This window comes from Protopterus annectens, chromosome 4.part1, assembly GCF_019279795.1.
Source record: "Protopterus annectens isolate FY-2018-M chromosome 4.part1, PAN1.0, whole genome shotgun sequence".
NCBI lineage: Eukaryota > Metazoa > Chordata > Ceratodontiformes > Protopteridae > Protopterus > Protopterus annectens.
This window is the reverse complement of record NC_056734.1, coordinates 519,842,137-519,865,619: the sequence shown is the minus strand read 5'-3', so window position 1 is coordinate 519,865,619 and position 23,483 is coordinate 519,842,137. Positions and strand designations below refer to the sequence as shown.

The window sequence follows — 23,483 nt, the reverse complement described above, 5'->3', positions numbered from 1 at the left end:
TATATATATATATATATATATATATATATATATATTATATATATAAATATATCACCATCATCTTCCCTCAGCTGTGGATGTCCCCTTTGTTCTTAAACACTGGCACTAGTGTGCTTATTCTCTAGTCATCTGTGATGTGCCTTTCTCTCCACACTGCTATGAACACCCTTAGGAGCCATTTCTCCCCATCTCATCCAGCATATTTATCATATCTGCTGTGACCTATCTGCATTCCTGACTTAATTCTCCTTAGTGCTGTTCTTACTTCTTCTATACTGGGCTCCTCCTTTTCTCTCGTCATAGGCAGTGTCTGGGGCTGTACAGCTTCTGTGAGGTTTTCTTCATTCAGAAGCTGCTGGAAGTACTCCTTCCATCTGCCTTTGATGTCCTTTGGACTGGTGAGCAGGTTGTTGCAGGTATCTCTTATGAAGGGGATCTGACTCTGTTGTTTATCTTTCTGTCTGCCTTGCAACCTGATCTAGTTTCTTTGTGTCATCTACCGACTTACTTTCTAGAAGTAACCAGAGTGCCTCTGATGCCTTGATATTTGCTTTTGCAATGGCTCTCTTAGCTTCTTTGTTAACCAACAAGTATTCCTTCCTAGCCTGGTCCATCTTTTCTATCTCCACTTTTTCCTGCACGCCTTCTTTCTTTTGGTGACTTCCTGGATTTCTGCATTCCACCACCAGCTTTGCTTATGTTTCCATACCTGACTCAGACACATATCTGCTTTGTACTCCTCACACAAGCTGTTTTAAGGTGCTGACATTCTTCTTCAACTCCAGATCTTTCCTCCTCTTCTTGAGGTGCTACAACCCTTAGTAATTCCTTGAACTGTTGTGCTTTCTCTCCAGTCAACTTCTAGGTCTTCCATCTGGTGTGAGTTGACCTTAGAGCCTTCTCTAACCACTGCTTGCAGATGATTGTGGCAACCAGTGAAGTATGCCGCAGGCCAACTGTTTCACTGGGGATGACTTTGCAATCCTTTCTTACTAGGAGGAAGTCTACATGAGTTGAATGTTAGCCATCTTTTTATGGGATCTTGTAATTGTCTTTCTTACTGAAACGTGTTGGCTACTATCAAGCCACTTGCCAGACAGAAGTCTAGAATGGCCTCTCCTTCTTTATTCTTATTGTCCTACCCATGTGGACCCAGACAGTCCTTATATCCTGTTCTGTGTGTCCTGATATATGCATTCAAGTCACTCATTATAACAACAATTCATAATGTCTTGCTTTATCTAGTAGGTCCTGCAACCACTGTCTGAATGCACTCTATTCCTCACAACCACAACACTACTGTGGGGGCATAAACTGAGATTATGAATAGTACCCTAGCATTAGGTTGGAGTCTGATTGTCATGGGACTGTCATAAATTCTGACGACACCTCTCACTGTCTTTAGAAGCCTCTATCACACCACAATACTTACACCATTTCTAGCCTGTCCTTCTCCTGAGTAGTAAACTCTGGACCCTAAGCCAAGAGGATTTATACAAGGGGGTGGGAGGTTGGAATAATGGTTAAGGTGTTTACCTTACAGACACAAGGTGCAGAGTTTGATTCTCACATGGGGTAATTGGCTAGGCTTAAAATGCCCCACAAGGGCAGTTAGCCTAGTACTAATATATGAACCTATGAACTACTAGGCAATTGCAATAACCTATGAAAGCCTCAAGTATGGTTGAGTAGTTTCTTGCAAAGGAGGGGACACTGAATTGAGCAAACCTGGATCAGGAAGCTCTATCAGTAAGGTAAGTACTTAGTGTTTGCATCTTACATGATCCATTTCATCTACTTCAAATGCAGGAAAGAGTCCCCAGCTAATAGCTGTGAGTGGAATCAAAACAGAATACCCAGGAGAATGGTGGCTCCAATGGACAGCCTGGATCTTGTAATCAAATCCGTCTAATATTATCTTGCAAAAGTATAAGCCCACGAAGCAGCATGAACACAAACATCAACAGATGAAGTCCTGCAAAAGGCTACAGAAGCAGGCATGGCTCTTGCAGAATAAGCCCGTTGTTTACCTGATGAAGACTTACAGCTAGAAACATAGCAGAAAGAGATGCAATCCTACAGCCAACTGGACAGACTGACACCTTTTGGCTTAGTCTGCTTGTAGCAAAAGAAATAATGAGTTAGCCATCTTTCCTTTGATCCTGGTTTCTATGAATGTAGAATAGCAACTGTTTGTATATATCTAGGCAATGTAGTTTCTATTCACCTGTGTTGGTTAAATGCAGAGAAAAACACTAGAAAATTAATAGATTGGTTTGTGTTCTGGTCTGAGGCTACTTCAGGCAAAAACTGAATTATTTTACAGAGAAAACCTGTCTTTATGAAAAATGAAATATGGAGAGTGGTAAGATAAGGCTTGTAGCTTAGAACCCTTCCTAGCTGATGTTCAGTTATCAGGAACAGTTACTTCCAAGATAAGTGCTTTAGTTCTGTTGTGGTAGCCAGGTTGAATGGAAAAAACATAAATCACTCTAAGATGAAACTGAGATCTCACAAAGGAACAGGGACCTTGAAAGTTGGTCTCAGTAGATAAGTGCCTCTTAGAAAGGCCTTACAGTCCCTGAAGTAATCTTAAGATGATGAGTTAAATCCTTGGTCGAAATTGTAAATATCTGTTAAGTTTACATTCATCAGACTGATGTCCCACTCACCAGGCTGAACAAGGAGAAAATTACAGTCAGCTGCCTGTCGGGTGCCAGGATCTGCCACATAACGCATGCACTCAAGTCACTCCACACCAAGTACAAATACGACTCTGTCATTGTCCATGTTGGAGTGAATGACTTGAGACGTACCTCCCTGGACTACATGAAAAGAGACATGGAAGAGCTCTTGGATCATGTGGCCCAGGCAGGTATGAACCTAGCCCTGAGTAGAATCCTGCCTTTGCCCAGAATGATACCACAGTATAAGGACAAAATGATTGACTTCAACAATTGACTAAGCTTTTGGTGTCATTCAAAGGGGATCCAGTATCTGTCTGCCTGGGACGACATGATCGACAAACCACAATGCTTTGCCAGAGATGGTCTGCACCTTTCACTCCTGGGATTCAGGTTACTGGCTAAAGCTCTTGCCACCCCTATAGTACCTTTTTAAGGCAAGGTTCAAAGGACAAAACCATTACCGTAACAGATACAAGCATGCAAAATCTGAAGGTAATGCTACTCAATGCTAGAAGTCTAAACCTCAAAATCCACTCTCTCTCGAGGCACTCCTAAAAATGGAGAACATCGATATCTGTGCAGTAACTGAGACCTGGTTCACAGCTCCAGAGAGCACCCCTGCAATACCAGGCTACAACTCTTACCACACTTTTCAGCCACCAAACCAAGACCGAAACACTAAAGGTGGAAGTGTGTCCATATTCACCAAGGATATTCACATCTCCAGGCTAGTTGCCCAACACAATGCATAGGAAATTCTCCAGGTGCAACTAACACTAGGTAAGACTGCAACCCAAACTGTAGCTTGCTACAGATCCCTCACCATGCCCCAAGCTTCTCACTACATCTTTCTAAACATGCAGGAAAATATTAAGATACAACCAAACACCCTAATACTGGGTGATTTTAACTACCCTGCCATTAACTGGGAAAACTACTAGGATACCAACACCTTTTCCCAACTTCTTGGAATTCATAAATTCCAATGCCCTGGATCAACTAATCCATTGTCCCACCAGGGTCTCCAATATCCTAGACCTGGTCATTACCAACATGGGAGATAGATGCTCCACACCAGTGGTCAGGTGTGACCATAAGCAAATCACCCTTGATATCCACATCCCACCCCCACCCCCCATTAAGGAAACCTCCGTAAAAAACTTCTCTAAAGCCAACTTCATGCTACTCAAGTCAGAAGTGACAAACTTTATGACACCCATGCAGACGGGAGCTGAAAGTTTAACTGCTGAATCCTACACTAAGGCACTGTACGAGCACATCCACTCGTGCATGAATCGTGCCATCCCATATAGAACCAAGATGCTCTCCTCCAAAAAAAGGAAGCCAATCTGGTGGTCCCCTGCCATAAACAAACTATACAACAGAAGGAAGAAACTGTTGCAAAAAAGAGGAAAATCCCAGGATGCAAAAAACTCCCTTACCAGCCTCAGTAAGAAGCTGAGATCCCTCCTAAAATCCTCCAAAGCTAGTTACGAAAATAAAATTGCCAAAGATTCCAAAGACAACCTCAAGGCATTCTATAGTTATGTCAAGAATCTAAATGGCAATGCTCAGATTTGTTCTGAGCTACAACAGCATGGCATTAAATATATTAATTCCAAGGATACTGCCAATATCCTGGCAGATCGATTTAGTGCCAACTTCACCCCCATCTCGTCCCCTAAATGGCCCATCTCAATACCAAAATATTGCCAAATTCTGGTGATCACGGCCACACTGGTAGAAACCACACTCTCCAAAGCTAAGAATACAGTATCCGTGGGACCAGATCATATCCCAGGCTGTGTGCTACATGAACTACAAAATGAGCTGGCACCTCAACTAAGTGTCATGTCTAATCATAGCCTCACCTCAAGCTTCGTGCCCACTGAGTGGCGCACAGCTACAGTTATCCCACTCCACAAGGGGGGATCCACCTTGGATCCTGGGAACTACTGTCCCATCAGTCTGAAGAGCCTGATCTGTAAGGGCATGGAACGCATTATCATGGAACTTATAAACAAAGATACTGGCAACTTTCAAACAATGGACCCCACTCAGTTTGGGTTTGTGAAGGGCCAATCTTGTCTCCTGAACCTGATTGACTTCTTCAAATCCTTCTCCAGAGCTGTGGACAAGGGTAAGGCTGTCCACACAGCATATCTGGACCTCGCTATGGCCTTCAACACCATCCCCCTCTCCGGAATTATAGATAAACTTACAAAGCTGGGCATAAATCCCTACATCACCTGATGGGGTTGCCAACTGGCTTACTGGCAGAACCCAGACTGTAAAAGTAGCCGACTCGAAATCCATCTCCAGACAAGTGACAAGTGGAGTACCTTAGGATTCAGTCCTGGGACCGCTCTTGTTTGGCATCCACTTCTCTGAAGTACAGGCCAACACTAAGGGACTCTGGCTAACAAAGTTCGCAGATGACTACAAACTGGGAGCCATTACTGAATCCCCAAATGATGTGGATATTCTACAAAAGGGCCTTACAGAAACAGATGTTTGGTGCCAGAGCCATGGGTTCAAGCTTAATGCCAAGAAATGTAGACTTATCCCCTTTGGGAAAAACCATGTACCCATGAATTACTACATAGGTGGCAGTACACTAAACACAAAAAATGTGATGAGAGACTTAGGGACACAGGTGGACAGTGGTCTCACCTTCGATAACCACATCGCCACAACAATCCGGAAATCCTTCTATGTGGCACACCTCATCACTAAGGGCTTTTCATCCAGAAATAAGGAGGTCATTGTCCCACTGTACTCATCCCTCATTAGACCCATTATAGAGTACAACGCCTCGTTTGGTATGTACCTCACAAGACATCTGCAACAGCTGGAAAGGCCGCAGAAATACCTCACTAAAACAATCACAGGCCTAAAGCAGATGCCCTATGCTGACCATCTAAAAAAACTCCAGCTATACTCTGTTGCATATCGTCTACTCAGAGGCAATCTCTGCTTAACATACATGGCCATGTCAAACCCTGAGCTGTTGGACATACTCCACTTAAAGAAATCCCACTCCCTCAGAGCCACACGCTCCAGAGATCTAAACCTTGTCATCACAATGAACAAAACATGCTGGAGGGATAGGTTCCTGACCCAGAGACTCCCCATAATCTGGAATAGATTGCCCATGCATGTCAAGCAGAGTGCCTCCTTGTCCCTCTTCAAAAGGAACCTTGACGATTGGACGGGAGATAGGAAATTCACCCTGGGGATCATGTCAGTCGCCCTGCTAGACATGGGATCCAGAGAAGTAAATACTGTGGGAAATATCCAGGGAATCGTTATGGCTAGGCTTGTATAGGCCCTAGGGCCGATAGCCTAGTACCAACCTATGAACCTATAAGTAGAGAAGCAAGATCCCTTGTCTAAGATGTCAGCCACAAATTACCAAATGGCAGAAACTGGCAGTGCAAAAGTATATACCTCTTACTACGTAGCCCAGAGACAGGAGTTTGTCTATTTACTTTTGTATACCTTCCCAGTATAGGGTTTGTGAACTCCAATTAAGAATTGACCCAGCCTTGGTGGGAATGCACAGCCAGTGTCCATCAATGGAATTAGAGAAACCATGCACTTAGTATAAGATTTTGTATTAGGAGAACTTTGGTGAAGCTTGCCACATGGATGGGTAAATAGATCTCAATGAGGTTCTAAAGGGGAAGGTTAATTTAACAGGTGAGGCCAAAGCAGGTGAAACAATACCTGCCAGGGCTTGAATGTGGCTATGGGAATGACTTTGACTTGTACTTTCTACAGAAATGGCAATATTAGTGGAAATGGATTCAGAAATCCCAGAAGCTACTGGTGGACTAAAGAGTCCCATGGTGCCTGGCCCTGTTGAGGGACTAGGTGAAAGAAGCTGCTACATTTGGAGTTTCTCAGGGAAGCAAAGAGGTTACATCTTGGTTCTCTAATGGCAGAGTATCATTCATGCTATTGGCAGTCTGAGGAACCACTCATGTAGCATTAATAGTCATCTGTTCAGCCTGTCCACTGAACTGCTATTAGAAAGTGAAGCAAGTTGATTGCCCATTCTCAAAGCTTCATGTCCACCTGACCCAGAGGAGAGGATATGTTTCCCCATTCTTTGTTGATTATCCACACTACTAGCAAATTGTCAGAGTGAATAACAACTACACTGTAGGGAAGGTGGATAAATAGAGTCTACACTGATAGAAGGACTGTCCTCTTCTCCAGTATGTTTGTGTGTAGAGAGGTCTCATGGATTGTCCACATACCCTGAACTGCTGCAGAAACAATGCCCTCCACTCCAGGGCTGATGCATTTGTGGTGAGCATGACCATGGGGAAGGGAGGGGTGATAGGGCAGCTTTTCTCAAGGTTGCATCATTGAAACCACTGGAAAAAATCCTCAGTCCTGGTATCACCCTTGTTTAACACTACCCATGGAAAATTAGGTCTGTTGAAGAGAAATGTGGTACATTACAGTACAGATGGAAGGAATCTGAGCTTGGGGAAAGCCTCGTGTTCCAAAACATGTACCATTTGCAGTGACTCAGTCCCGCATTTGAAGTGGAAAGACTGGATCATTTAAGATCCAAGTCACTCAAAAACTAATAAATGGCATCGGATGAAACCTTAGATAATGTTGAAGAAAACTGTAATTGATTTTTGCACTATAAGTTGTATATTTTAAGAGGTATTAAATGTGCTTTATCATGATAGTTGTTATGTCTCTGTTATTCATTCACTGAAATATCTATGATGATAGTTTTTATAATGCCCCTATTATGCATTCAGTCATCCTCCTTGGAGACTGCAGGTCATTCCACCACACTTGCTTTTATATCATATAATTGTAAAACTGTGTTTAATGTGAACTGCACTGCAGATCAGATGTTCTCAATAGGTTACTAACTTCCAAATCCATGCTCCTATCTCTCCATCCTAACTTTAGAATTCAAAGAACACTCTCTCAGCTTGGTTATGGTACTACCTGTTTAAGGTATGCTGTGCTATCTACTAAGACACTGAAAATGGCCCTGCAAATGCATTAGGCTGTAATAAAGGTTCTACAACTAACTGACATCTGGCAATCTTTGAGCACCCATGAATAATAGATCTTTGTTGTATGCGAAAATATAGATTCTTACTACCATTTTCTAGGTACTTCATCCTCAAAATGGGGGAATGTAACACCTGTGAGGATTGCTGGGTCACTGTCTTCCACTGTAGTGCCCCCCCACCCCCTTCCTTCATGTCCTTTACTTCAGATGCTTTGATTGCTTCATCTTTATTGCTTTTTCTTCACTTCTTTATCCCACAGATGATATGCTCTGATATGATGACATCCCAGCTACCAGTCATGAGTTTCTGAAAATCATGTATACATGTACCAAAGCAATAAACTTCTTGATTAGAAAGCTGCATAGTTTGTATGCTAAGATAAGAGTACAAAAAAAGCTAACATGAGTTTTATTTAGTGACATCAAACTTTTGCAGGGCAGTTAGTAAAAAGCCAAATCGGGATAAGTCAACAACTGGAAATTTCTTCTTCTCTAAGGAGACAACAAATACATATTCTGAAAAAACAGGACTGCACCATTGAGGATTGATGGACTAAAACAAGAATGTGATTTATTTTTAAATGGGAAAAAAAACAATATAAATAAACAATTTTTTACAGTTATTGGTGTTGCCCTGGGCATTGCTCTCATGAGCATGTTTTATGTTTGTTTATTATAATGTCGACATATCCTGTACTGGAGACTATCCAGCTTCTAAACTGGATGCAGAGTGTGATTTTTTTCACATAAAAAATAAAAGCTTATGTCTGTTAATTAAAATACATGGAAGGATCCTTCAGTTGTAGTAGAATTGACAAATTCATCAAAAACATGCCTGCTGTCTTTCATTGCTATAAAATCATTCATTACAATGAGAAATGAAACTAACTTTAATTTAAATATCTTCCCTAGTTATTGCGTTTCCTACAAGGACATGTGTGCCCTAAGTGTAATATAATAAAATCCTAAAATGTAGAGATACTCAGTGCTAGATATACAATCTACATGTATACAGGATTGACATATACTTGCATACCAGCTGGGTGTGTATCATAACTGCCAAAGGAATCAAACTGGCCACAGGTGCCGAAGTCGAAATAGACATAGTGAGGTCTATAATCGGTGCCGGAGGCAGGACCGGTGCCGAAACTGGCGCCGGTATCAAAGGTTTCAACATTCTTGGAGCATAGGAAGATGGAGCCGTAGAGGCAGATTTATGCTCCGAAGACAACTTTGGGACCTTTGATTTCACAGGCTTATCCTGATCACCCGATGGAGAGGAGGGAACCGAGTGGGACCTCTTTTTGTCCTTAGTAGGAGGGACTGAGACCTCCATCACAGAAATAACCTCTGAAAATGGAGACTTAAGTAGCCCTTTCAGTGTCAGTTTATTTTTGTGCTCATTAAGAGTGTGTTGACTGAAACTCTGACAAATGTCACAAGGAGACTGCACCGAAAGGTGGGGCACTCCCAAACAGTAAACACAGTCATCATGAGAATAACTATTAGGTAACTTGCCATTATATGAAGCACAATGTGTAAAACCTGAAGTACCATTCTTATCCGACAACTTGATAGAGAGATACCACAGGCCAACAGTATAACCAGTTAGAACAAATAAGTCAAACACCATTCAAAGAAGTCACAATCTAATACAGTGATATGTAGGAGAGAAAACAGAAACACCTTACTAAAAACCAAAGATAACAGGCTAGACAGGAAAGAAAAATACCAGCTTTGAAGGAATACCACAATGATAAGGGAGGAAAGGACGTACCAACAATGGTACTTGAAAGTTTACCAACGGTAACAACGAGTAGAGTAGAGAGGAAAAAAACAAGGTCTGACTGAAGAAAGCCCACTAGAAATACTATTTGCTCAATAAAAAAATGAAGATATCAAAGGTTTTTCACACAAATATCAATAAAGTTCCACTTAGCTGAGAGCTCGGCTGAAACGCGGCTTTATGGCTACGTGGCAAACGAGATCTGAGGTAACAGGGAGAAGGTCATTCTGGGGAGAAACTTAGCTCAAGAGATTTTTGGCTGGTGCGAGCTTGGTAAAAGGCCGACTCGGTTCCGAGGGCTCTGAACCGAACCCATCAGTGATGAATGGAAAGAAGATTAACAACATCAGATAATATATTGTGGTGCAGCAGATAAGAAGAAACCTTGTGTTATCCAACAATGAAAGCTACATGACTGCATGAATAAATTATTGGGAAAATGGGATAAAATCTATGTGCATATGAACACATGCATCAACAAATGCTGATGCATGATTTTAAAATATTCTGAAGTAACGTTAACAAAGTATTTTAAGACAATAATTATAAAGTTAAACTATCAAGGGAAACTTATGAATGGTCAGTTACCTCAACGTGTCGTGAACTTCTGTATATCAGAACCTGCTGAGTTGTTAATGGTCAAATAATAAACAGAATGTTAGCTATCCCAGATCAGATCAAGAGTGCTCATCTGAAACTGCACAGTCCTATGACAAATCTTTTTACTTCATTTCCATGTGGGAGAAAAGCCATTGTACCCCCCATGCAGAAGGTCATGCTCTCTGCACCTCCTACGTGTTATATCTAACTTAGGAGGTCACAGAATCTCACAGAATGGTTTAAATAAAAAGCAAAATGCCTGGTTGAGGCACTGGTAAGTTTTGCTACAGGTGTCTTAATCGAATATTATACCATTTAAAGTGCATATACCCATTACAGCAAACTAGTATGCAGCGGATTTATATATAGATGGGGTAAATGGGCTCCAAATAATTCAAGCAGCATACAATAAAGTTGTGTATGACAAACAGTGAATGCTTATCAAAAATAAACATAATAAAGATCACATTTTAAAATATTCAATATATACAGTGTACAGAACTCATAAGTACTGTGAAAGGGGAGTAGGGTTGAAAAATGTACCTAGTGCCTAGGTATTGATGGTCTATATGGGATACACTGTATAACAGGTATACACACAGGGCACTGTGCAATGAGTAACTGGTGTGCCTTGGTTTGGATGGTCTGTATGGCATATCATGTATAACAGGTACACACACCGGGCACTGTGCAGTGTGTAACTGGTGTGTCTAGGTGTGGATGGTCTGTAGGGGATACACTGTATAACAAGTACACACACATGGCACTGCTCAATGTGTAGCTGGTGTGCCTAGGTATAGATGGTCTGTATGGAATACACTGTATAACAGGTACACACACAGGGCACTTGACAATGAGTAACTGGTGTGCCTAGGTGTGGATGGTCTGTATGGGATACAGTGTATAACAGGTACACACATAGGGCACTGTGCAATGAGTAACTGGTGTGCCTAGGTGTGGATGGTCTGTATGGGATATCATGTATGACAGGTACACACACAGGGCACTATGCAATGAGTAATTGGTGTGTCTAGGTGTGGTAGTCTCCATGGGGTACACTGTATAACAGGTACACACACAGGGCACTGCACAATGTTTAGCTGGTGTGCCTAGGTGTGGATGGTCTGTATGGGATACAGTGTATAACAGGTACACACAGAGGGCACTGTGCAATGAGTAACTGGTGTGCCTAGGTGTGGATGGTCTGTATGGGATATCATGTATAACAGGTACACACACAGGGCACTTGACAATGAGTAACTGGTGTGCCTAGGTGTGGATGGTCTGTATGGGATACATTGTATAACAGGTACACACAGAGGGCACTGTGCAATGAGTAACTGGTGTGCCTAGGTGTGGATGGTCTGTATGGGATATCATGTATAACAGGTACACACAGGGCACTACGCAATGAGTAATTGGTGTGTCTAGGTGTGGTAGTCTCCATGGGGTACACTGTATAACAGGTACACACACAGGGCACTGCACAATGTTTAGCTGGTGTGCCTAGGTGTGGATGGTCTGTATGGGGTGTAGCATATAATGAGCACACACAGGGCACTGGGCAATGAGGAAATGGTGTGTCTATGTGTGCATGGTCTGTATGGGATACAGTGTATAACAGCTATAAATACAGGACATTGGGCAATGACTAGCTGGTGTGCCTAGGTGTAGATGGTCTGTTTGGAGTATAACATGCAATGGACATGCACAGGGCACTGGGCAAAGAGGAACTGGTGTGCTCAGGAATGTTTGGTATGAAGGGAGTACAGCATGCACTGGGCACATACAGACTGCTAAGTAATGGGGAGCTGGTGCTCAGCCCAAAGCTGCTGAAGTTGCTATAATGACCTGACAGGCCTGCACTAGGCCATTCTCTATAAATGTTTTTCTTACATTCATGTAACAAGTCAAACTAAACTCAAATATCTGCCTGAAGTCTTGGGCCTGAAACATACAACCTGGTCATTTCTGCAGTTTTGGGAAGATAAATTCTACTGGCTAGAGCTTTAGCTATTTCCATCTTTCATTTTCCCTGTTATTAAAATTGCAGAAGCAATCAGTCATTGTCTTCTCAAAGTTTCTTAGAAACTGAATATCCTGAGCACAAACTAAAACCAAAATGGCATTTTGACTCCACTTATCCAACCATTTAAATCAGTTTTGTGTCTCATCCACCTCCAGTATCTGTTGTGCTTTCAACCTTTGCGGCTTTTGAGCTGCCCTCTCCTATTGCAAATTTGGCCTTGAGAGCTCTTCCCAGTCGCATCTCCTCTGCTTATTTTACTGGGCATTGATAGCTCAAACTGGGAAGGCCCTCCCCTTAGACTAAGAACCAAGGAAACCTTAACAAAGGCTGCCAGGAAAGAGAGTTTAATTCCAACACATCAAGAAGTAAGCGCTTTCGTTAAAAAGATTTCATCAGACATTTTAAAATCAACATGTGACCCCTTAAATACTCTCTGCACAAATCACATGATCCTGTTAGTAACAAAAAACTTTACAAAAACAAATACATGATATAACATCATGGAAATAAAAACAATAACGATAACACTTAAAATAACTGTAACATAAAATATAAAAAGTATGAAATTATGTCATCTTAAATATGCTCTCATTTTAAGTAAGCTACTAATACTAATTACTTCAGTTAGGCCGGGTGTTACTGAAGCATTAAGAAAGATTTACCACCACAACTCTCTTTCTTACAACTTGATAGACCAAGGACCACCCCTTGGGTGCTGTTCCACCTGTTCTAAAACACAAAAACAGAATGTATGACTTCCATGGTTTGCAATACGTCTCCAGAGCGCATTAGTGGGAGTATTTTGCCATGTGTAAGTTATGTCCTCTTTTTTTATGTGGGAAAAACAGAGCGCATGTTTAGACAACTTATTTATGAACATTCTTATGATATAAGTAAGTCTATTCCCACTAATGTGCTCTTGGAGAAGGCCCTGTATACTGGTTCTTTCATAACCTGAATGGACATGCTGCTCAATTTCTACTGAACCAAAGACAGCCATTTGCTAGTCCACCCTTTTTGTCATGTCCATATCCACCCAAAGCTCAAATCTTGATCGTCTCTTATTTTCTTTTTTATTCACAATCTCTTCTTTAATTTATCACAGCCTGAGTACTGGTCTCTATGCAGGCAACTGAGATTTGCTTGTCTCAAGATATAATGTTCCATCAGTTCAAAGCTCCCTGCAAACTAACTTCACCCCAATCTGGGACTGGTTTCAATTAAATATCAGACTATGACCATCTCCAAAACCAAGTCAGCCTTGTGTGGTACTTCATAAATGTTTTTATTTTTCTTTACTTCACTTCAGTTATTGGAAGCCCCAGCAAACAGCATCCATGTCCTTCAGGTGTCCAAATGTAAATATATGGGTGTTTGGCTGGATGCCCCCTATACTGACTTTCATACTAGTCTCTGTAATCATCATTAAAATTGCAACCTAACTTAAATATTTATACAGAGACACTATATTCTCGTTTTCAGACGCTACAGGTGTCATTGAAAAAAATCTTCTCATTCCTAAACTGTATAATGGAGTGTGCTATCATCTAACATTTTTTGGCTATTCATGACTAAAGTGACCTAGGTTCAGTTAGCAGACCTGGGCACTAGAACACATAACTGTGACCAAAGTTATCAGGGTTCAATTAGCAGATATGGTGTCCCTTGAGTTATCTAGGGCTCTCACTGCAGCTGCCTAAGACTGCAAATCTGCAGGCTGAATTTATCTAATCGGGGAGCACTACAGTCTCTCACAGGCAATAGCTTGACTGTAATTGACTGTAACTGACTGTAACTGAAGGGTCAACCTGTCTTCTGGCCTCCTTACTGCATAACCTCATCTCTCTCTCTCTCTCTGTCTCTCTCTCTCTCGCTCCAGCACGCCATTTATCAGATATCATACCCCCTAAAGTCATTACCTTTTCTTCTCCCCAAATATTGTATAAAACATCTTTCTCTCCTTTAGGATCAAGTTTCCATATATCCTGCCTGATCAAGATACATTTAATTGTTTCAGGGATGCTATACAGTCTACAGCCCACATGTTTTAATGTGGCTACATTGTAATATACCTATCATATTATTGTCATATGTTCCTTTCCTTTCAAAACCGCCTTTCCATCCTGAATTCACTGTTCTTTACCCCCACAAAACAGTAAAGCAATTTATTCCATTAATCTGCTTTACTCATTTTACTTCCCCTTCAGCTTCTCCCCTAAATTACCCAGAAGTATGGAATCCAATCAGTTTTTATATGTTCTTATAATTACAGTCTCTAAGAATCGCTGTCTGCTATATAATAGCACTGTGGGATAGAGTGATTAATTCATGTCTGTGGCCAAAGTGACAGGGTACTATGCAATTTGTCACAAAAATAAACTGGATCAGTTAGCAAGTCTGGGCATTATACGAGCTATCAATCACAGAAGTGACCTGGATTTAGTTAGCAGACCATAGCATTAAACAAGCTATCCATCACAGAAGGGACTTACTTGGGTTTAATTAGCAGACCTGGGCACTAGAGGAGCTATCTGTTACAAAACTGAACTGGGTTCAGTTATTGAACCTGGGCACCACTAGCTGTGACCAAAGTGACCGGGGTTCATATAGCAGACACAGACACTAGAGAGGCTAATTAGGACTAAAGTGACCTAGGTTCAGTTCAGTTAGCAGACCTGAGCAATAAAGGATCTATCTGTCACAGAAGTCACCTGGGTTCAACTAATTGTGATCGATGTGACCTGAGTTCAGTTAACAGACTTAGGCACTAGAAGGTCTGTCATAGAAGTGACCTGAGTTCAGTTACTGGACCTGGACATTATAGCTAGCTGAAAGCAGCAGGTAGAAGAATTGCTAAACTACTCAATTTTTGGAGAACGGTGGTGACTTATTTATTTATTTATTCTGATAAGTAATTTTTTAAAAGTTTTATACACATAATACAGCTACAGACACTCATACAGTCTTTATAAGTTTATTTCTGATTAGCGGTCCGACATCCATAACTAACTGTCCACAATTATACTAATCAGTAGCCACTGGACCCCACCCAGTTTGGGTTCGTGAAGGGCCGATCTTGTCTCTTGAACCTGATTGACTTCTTTGAATCAGTCTCCAGAGCCATGGACAAGGGTGAGGTGGTCCACACAGCCTATCTAGACCTTGCCAAGGCCTTTGACACCATCCCCCACTCTGGAATCATAGATAAACTTACTAAGCTGGGCATTAATCCCTACATCACCCAGTGGGTTGCTAACTGGCTTACTGATAGAACCCACACTGTAAAAGTAGCCGACTCCAAATCCAGCTCCAGACAAGTGACAAGTGGAGTACCTCAGGGTTCAGTCCTGGGACCGCTCTTGTTTGGCATCTACTTCTCTGAAGTGCAGGCTAACACTAAGGGACTCTGGATAACAAAGTTCGCAGATGACCGAGCCATTATTGAATCCCCAAATGATGTGGATAATCTACAAAAGGGCCTTACAGAAATAGATGCTTGGTGCCAGGGCCAAGGGCTCAAGCTCAATGCCAAGAAATGTATAGTTATCCCCTTTGGGAAAAAAACATGTATCCGTGAATTACCATATAGGTGGCAGTACACTAAACACCGAAAGTGTGATAAGAGATTTAGGGACACAGGTGGACAGTGGTCTCACCTTCGATAACCACATCGCCACAACAGTCAGGAAATCCTTGTATGTGGCACACCTCATCACTAAGGGCTTTTCATCCAGAAAAAAGGAGGTCATTGTCCCACTGTACTCATCCCTCATTAGACCCATTATAGAATACAACGCCGTGTTTGGTATGTACCTCTCAAGACATCTGCAACAACTGGAAAGGCCGCAGAAATACCTCACTAAAAGAATCACAGGCCTAAAGCAGATGTCCTATGCTGACCGCCTTAAAAAACTCCAGCTATACTCTTTCGCATATCGTCTATTCAGAGGCGATCTTTGCTTAACATACAAGGCCATGTCAAACCCAGAGCTGTTGGACATGCTACACTTAAAGAAATCCCAATCCCTCAGAGCCACACGCTCCAGGGATCTAAACCTTGTCATCACAATAACCAAAACATGCTGGAGGGATAGGTTCCTAACCCAGAGACTCCCCACACTCTGGAATACATTGCCCATACCTGTCAAGCAAAGTGCCTCTTTGGTCCTCTTCAAAAGGAACCTTGACGATTGGATGGGAGAAAGGAAATTCACCCCGGGGATCACGTCAGTCACCCTGCTAGACAGGGGTCCAGGGAAGTAAATAGTGTGGGAAGAAATAGCCAGGGAATTGTTATGGCTAGGCTTGTATAGGCCCTAGGGCTGATAGCCTAGTACCAACCTATGAACCTATAAACAATGCTTAAACTGACCAATACGTGATGCAGACATCCATTTACAATATTACTCCATACAATTCCTAGGCTCTGAAATCTCAGTGCACCAGTAACCTCAGTAGTGGATGTGTTTGCACAAATCTCCTCTGGTACTCAGTCTATTCCTGTCCCTGGTCTCATAATATCCTCACTGCTCCTATCAGCGTATCTGTACATTAGAAGAAAAGGTCCTTCTCTTGCACGCTACCCATTGGTTAACTATACTGATCAGTCTAATCTATTCCCCAAATCTATGTGCATCTTCTTCATGGATCACAGCACCCTAACCATGTTAACACTTTCTAACCACACAATATACTCACGCCCTACTTCTTTCTTTTTCCCTTTTTTAGTATTCGCCATAAGCATCCAGTACCACACCTTTGATCTTGAGTCCATCCATCTTCCTCTGAACCTATTCTAAAAATGTACTTCCTCCAGCCACTGCCACACTGCCTATACCCACACAAACACAGAAATTCAGTGCTGTAATCATTCATTTATCTACTCCTTACAACAACTCTTCCAGCACTGTCTCCTTGACAACAAGAAGGTTCCATGTCAGACATGAGACACACTTATGTAACTGAAATGCACAACTGCAGTCACAATAAAGCAAAATTTCCTCCATGAGTCAACATTTGAAAGAAAAACAAAATCACATAAAAAGGTGTTTTTATAGGGGAGGGGGCTTAACCCCCCCCCCACACACACACACACACACACTCACACACTACAAGCAGAAGTGTACCTCCCCACACCTCTAACATTTAGATATACTAACTCTGGGACTCCCTACACCTCTAACATTTAGCTATATTAACTCTGGGACTCCCACACCTCTAACATTTAGCTATACTAACTCTGGGACTCCCCACACCTCTAACATTTAAATATACTAACTCTTGGAATCCCCAGACGTCTGAAATTTAGCTATATTAACTCTGGGACTCCCCAAACCTCTAACATTTAGCTACACTAACTCTGGGACTCCCCACACCTCTAACATTTAGCTATACTAACTCTGGGACTCCCCACATCTCTAACATTTACATATACTAACTCTGGGACACCCCACACCTCTAACATTTAGCTATACTAACTCTGGGACACCCCACAGCTCTAACATTTACATATACTAACTCTGGGATACCCCATACCTCTAACATTTAGCTATACTAACTCAGGGACACCCCACACCTCTAACATATACATATACTAACTCTGGGATTTCTGTTTTCTCTGGGTAAGCAGAAACTGTGGGAATACTACATACTCTGTCTTTAAAAAAAAATCATGAGAGCTGCATTAGTTATCACTGATTACATTATCACTCACTAATATGTCACAATTAAACCAGACACCCCTCCAACAAATGTTGTGCTTTATCATTCCTTCTTTCTTGAGGTCTGTACTATCTATGGACAAGCATCATCTACATCTATATGTGGACTAGATTCACCAAAAATCCTTTCAATCCACACATCCATCAGAACTCTTAGCTCTTACTTGCCCTATTCCCTTCTATGATAACCCCTCGTTCTGCCAGCAGCTTAGGGTTGCTCATAGATCCTCATGCCTCTCCATTTTGTGTCAATGGCCCCTGCATTGCTCACACGAATAAACCTCCTACCTCCCTTCTCCATTTCCTCAATAACACCATCTTCAGCCCCTCGTCTCCTGTCCCACATTTGGATTAAGCTCGTTGTTGGTGTATTGATGCCTTTTGAGACCGGGTGCACTCTCACATCACTGCATATTTTGTTGCATCCATCCTCTCTGTTATTTAGTGACCTCAGCTGCTCCTGGTAGCTTCATGGTGGCCTGAGGTTAAGCACATGTATAAAGCAACAAGTGGGAAGAGCTAGTCAGCCAGAAGGATATGCACTCTCGACAGTAGTTGACAATGCGGAAGCATGCCCTCAGCAGACCTGACACTGCAGGTGAAGCACAGCTTAAGCTACAAACCTGGTCCCTGATGGCAAGTTAATATAATGTACTTATGTAGAAGTGGTGTAACCAAGTCCTAGTAGCGTAGGAGAGTGAAACATGTGGGACCAAAAATATATATACTTCTAGCTATACATGCATTTTGAGGTATAGGTTCTAAATACAGATCTGGATAAACAAATGGCACTGCTTTTCTTTGACTACCGTTAAAAAAAAAGAGTTGTATTACTTGTTTCTGTCAATACATTACGCATCATTCAGCTTATCTGTGGTCCCTGTATATTATATTTATATCTGTGAAATTATGCTTGCATTTCATTGCAGTAACATAAATCTGCGTTATGTTGCTTGCATTCTGTATTTGCTGTAAACTCCAGCCATGACCGAATGGGTCATTTGGACTAGTTTAATTACCCATTTCTCAAATAAATGAATCCTTGTTTGCAAACAGCTGTTTTGAGTTTCTAGTGGTAGCTTTTCTTTCAAAGTAGTATCTTGGCTACCTCTGATCTTTGTTTCCCCTTTTCTGGAATGAATCCAGACAGCAGAATGGATTAAACATTCATTCTGCATCCACATTAGGCATAAAAGAACGATTTATATTTAATGACACTCTGTCTTAAGAAAACGTATACAAGTTGATGGCAGTTTGCCCTGATACTGATGACAGTATATAGGCTTGTCACGCATTAAAGAAATGTAACTGAGAATCTCATAGTAGTTATAACTGCTAATCTAAAAACAGTATTACAGGACAGTATGATAAAAAGTGCATGGCTGTCTGTGTGTGTGTTCTGTGTGAGTGTGTGTGTGAGTATAGATATATTTCTATATCTATACACACTCACATGTGCGTGTGTGCACGCGCAAGTGCACAGACACACACACATACACACACACACACACACACACACACACACACACACACACACACACACACACACAAATACATATGGATTACATTTAAATCACAGTACATTGAACATTTAAAGCACAGAAACTTAAACTGAAAGAGGCACATAGTGTTTTCTTCTGATCTATTAACCCTACCACTAACTCTGGCCATACTTCATCAGAATACTGGTAGTCCTTTTCTAAGGTTGGGTGTAGGGTTAAAGTTAACGGCAGAAGCAGGTTTAGGGTTAAGGTTAGCAGGTATTTCTAAAGGTGGGCAAGGTAGCTTCTACCTTATTAATATCTGATAACCTTAACCTGGCCATTAGCACCTATCAAACCCCGGAAGAATGTTATCACAGGGGTGAAAGGCAAGCTGCAAGAATTAATTTCAAAAGTTGCAGAAAACTTCACAAAAGTACAGTTTAGTTTTAAAATAGTTTACCTGTATTTGACTGAGCCAACCTAGAGCAAGGTACAACTCATCAATTGTTTAACATTGAGAATACTACATTGAAAATGCCAAACAACAGAAATTATAAAACTATACAGAAATGATAAAACTATTACTTATTAGTATTCCAAAATGTGCACACCAGCTGGATAGCCCAATCAGCGGCCTATTGAAAATCAAGTGTATCTCCATATAGTGAAGTCTGGCCACTGAATTCTTAAATGACCAGTATATTGAGATACGCTACCAATAAAGCAGACAGAAAAAAAGCACATGCATACAGTCTAAGAGACAATCTGAGGACTTTAATTCAACTTCCAAATTACCTCAAATGACCTTCTGCTTAAATGACTTGCCCAACATCAAACAAAAGTCAACTGAAAGCTGAGGAAATCAAATGATGTACCACAGAAACCAGCTTATACACTTCATGGGAAAATAAGGAAAATCAGGGACATTCATTAAAACACTGGAGAGCTGGGAGATACGCTAATGCCAGCAGTATGACTGACCATAGGACCAGTAACAATATATCTGAACTGCCCAGACTTACAAGACATCTGTGATTTTCCTCATATTTTTACTTTGTCTGGTTCATAGGTTCATACTAGGCTATCTGCCCTAGGGCATTTATAAGCCTAGCCAGAGTGTGTATGGCTTTCGCCACCCATTTTAAATTAATTTTGCTAAGCCCTTTTTCGAGGTTAGTATACTGTGCCTCTGTCTAACAGTAACACAGAAGTGTTATATATATATATATACTCATATATATATATAAATATTTACACACACACACACACACACACACACACACACACACACACACACACACACACACACACACACACACACAAACACATTAAAACAATAAAATTATGATTGATACATATAAGCTCTCATTAACTCTTTTTTCAAAGGCCCTCTGAATGGAGTCACAGATGTAAATGTAAACTGAAACAGTAAGTGTCCTTCTGTTGTCCAACAGACCAAGAGGAGATATGCGCTTACTAATGGACTGACCATTCAGGCTAAAATGGTGTATCTGGAGTAAGCAAACAAATAAAAAATGTCAACTAATATCAGTATGTTTGTATCTATAACCCATGAATGATAACAGAGAAGGACCTTGATCCTATGATACCTGAGTTATATTGTGTAGGGCCTGATGTAGGGATTCACACTCTGCTTTTACAGCATCTGCAGCTGTCATCTCTCCAGCCCTGCTGGATTCCTGCAAAGATACAGGAGGAAAAAATAGAAAAATGAAAATCAGCAGCATTTGTGTACAACATGAAAAAAAACAATGACTGGAAACAGAAAGAAAAGACCACATATGGAAAAACGCAGAGAAGGAAAAAAAAGAAGCAAAGGTGGACAAACTGATTAGTTTGACAAACAGACAGATAGCAAAAAGAAAGACATTGAGTAAATAGCAAATTCATCTGAATGCATGCCAGGCAGATGGAAGCAATGCTCACTAAATTTAACTACCAATGTTACAATGAATTAATCTTTTAATAAATGGGTAAGTGAATGGATCCTAAGAGATCATGTCATTCATGAACTAAAAACACATAAAAATACAGTGTTTCAATGAAAGCACAGCACACAGCATATACTAGATAATAACAGAGATCACTTAAGTGCTCGTCTAGGTCTTCAGCTGCTCCTCTGGAACAAGGCCAAGAAACAGTACATAAAGGAGACTTAAGATGGCAACATACCAGTAACACAATGTCCTGTCTTAGACTGGTGACTGCCCTATCCTTTTCAGCATTCTGGGTCTTCAGCTTTTCTACTTGCCCTGTAAGTTCTGTGATCCTGCAACACAAAGAAGACAGTTGCCGTACATACATAAATGAGCTACACAACCAACTGGTCTGTTCCACAGCATGTACAATGAATAACACAGTCCTCCGTGGTACAGTACATACATGAATGAGCTACACAACCAACTGGTCTGTTCCACAGCATGTACAATGAATAACACAGTCCTCCTTGGTACAGTACATACATGAATGAGCTACACAACCAACTGGTCTGCTCTACAGCATGTACAAATAATAACACAGTCCTCCTTGGTATAGTACATACATAAATGAGCTAGACAACCAACTGGCCTGTTCCACAGCATGTACAATGAATAACACAGTCCTCCGTGGTACAGTACATACATGAAAGAGCTACACAACCAACTGGTCTGTTCCACAACATGTATAATGAATAACACAGTCCTCTGTGGTACAGTACATACATGAATGTCCTACACAACCAACTGGTCTGTTCTACAGCATGTACAATGAATAACACAGTCCTCCATGGTACAGTACATACATGAATGAGCTAAACAACCAACTGGTCTGTTGCACAGCATGTACAATGAATAACACAGTCCTCCTTGGTACAGTACATACATGAATGCCCTACACAACCAACTGGTCTGTTCCACAGCATGTACAATGAATAACACAGTCCTCCGTGGTACAGTACATACATGAATGCCCTACACAACCAACTGGTCTGTTCCACAGCATGTACAATGAATAACACAGTCCTCCATGGTACAGTACATACATGAATGAGCTAAACAACCAACTGGTCTGTTCCACAGCATGTACAATGAATAACACAGTCCTCCGTGGTACAGTACATACATGAATGAGCTACACAACCAACTGGTCTGTTGCACAGCATGTACAATGAATAACACAGTCCTCCTTGGTACAGTACATACATGAATGCCCTACACAACCAACTGGTCTGTTCCACAGCATGTACAATGAATAACACAGTCCTCCGTGGTACAGTACATACATGAATGCCCTACACAACCAACTGGTCTGTTCCACAGCATGTACAATGAATAACACAGTCCTCCATGGTACAGTACATACATGAATGAGCTAAACAACCAACTGGTCTGTTCCACAGCATGTACAATGAATAACACAGTCCTCCGTGGTACAGTACATACATGAATGCCCTACACAACCAACTGGTCTGTTCCACAGCATGTATAATGAATAACACAGTCCTCCGTGGTACAGTACATACATGAATGCCCTACACAACCAACTGGCCTATTCCACAGCATGTACAATGAATAACACAGTCCTCCTTGGTACAGTACATACATGAATGAGCTACACAACCAACTGGTCTGTTCCACAGCATGTACAATGAATAACACAGTCCTCCTTGGTACAGTACATACATGAATGCCCTACACAACCAACTGGTCTGTTCCACAGCATGTACAATGAATAACACAGTCCTCCTTGGTACAGTACATACATGAATGCCCTACACAACCAACTGGTCTGTTCCACAGCATGTACAATGAATAACACAGTCCTCCGTGGTACAGTACATACATGAATGCCCTACACAGCCAACTGGTCTGTTCCACAGCATGTACAATGAATAACACAGTCCTCCATGGTACAGTACATACATGAATGCCCTACACAACCAACTGGTCTGTTCCACAGCATGTACAATGAATAACACAGTCCTCCTTGGTACAGTGCATACATGAATGCCCTACACAACCAACTGGTCTGTTCCACAGCATGTACAATGAATAACACAGTCCTCTATGGTACATTACATACATGAATGAGCTACACAACCAACTGGTCTGTTCCACAGCATG

The 23,483-nt window shown here is 41.4% G+C and overlaps 1 protein-coding gene across 1 annotated transcript in view; it reads right to left on the bottom strand.

Moving 5' to 3' along the window:
- Positions 1-23,483, bottom strand: part of LOC122801244 (rootletin-like) — a 2,937,720-nt gene that overhangs the window by 2,044,769 nt on the left and 869,468 nt on the right. The window contains exons 11-12 of the mRNA XM_044070796.1: positions 21,553-21,649; positions 20,970-21,059 (exon numbers count right to left, since the gene is read on the bottom strand). Of these exons, the coding sequence (XP_043926731.1) occupies positions 20,970-21,059; positions 21,553-21,649 (187 nt within the window). The remainder of the gene's footprint in view (positions 1-20,969; positions 21,060-21,552; positions 21,650-23,483) is intronic.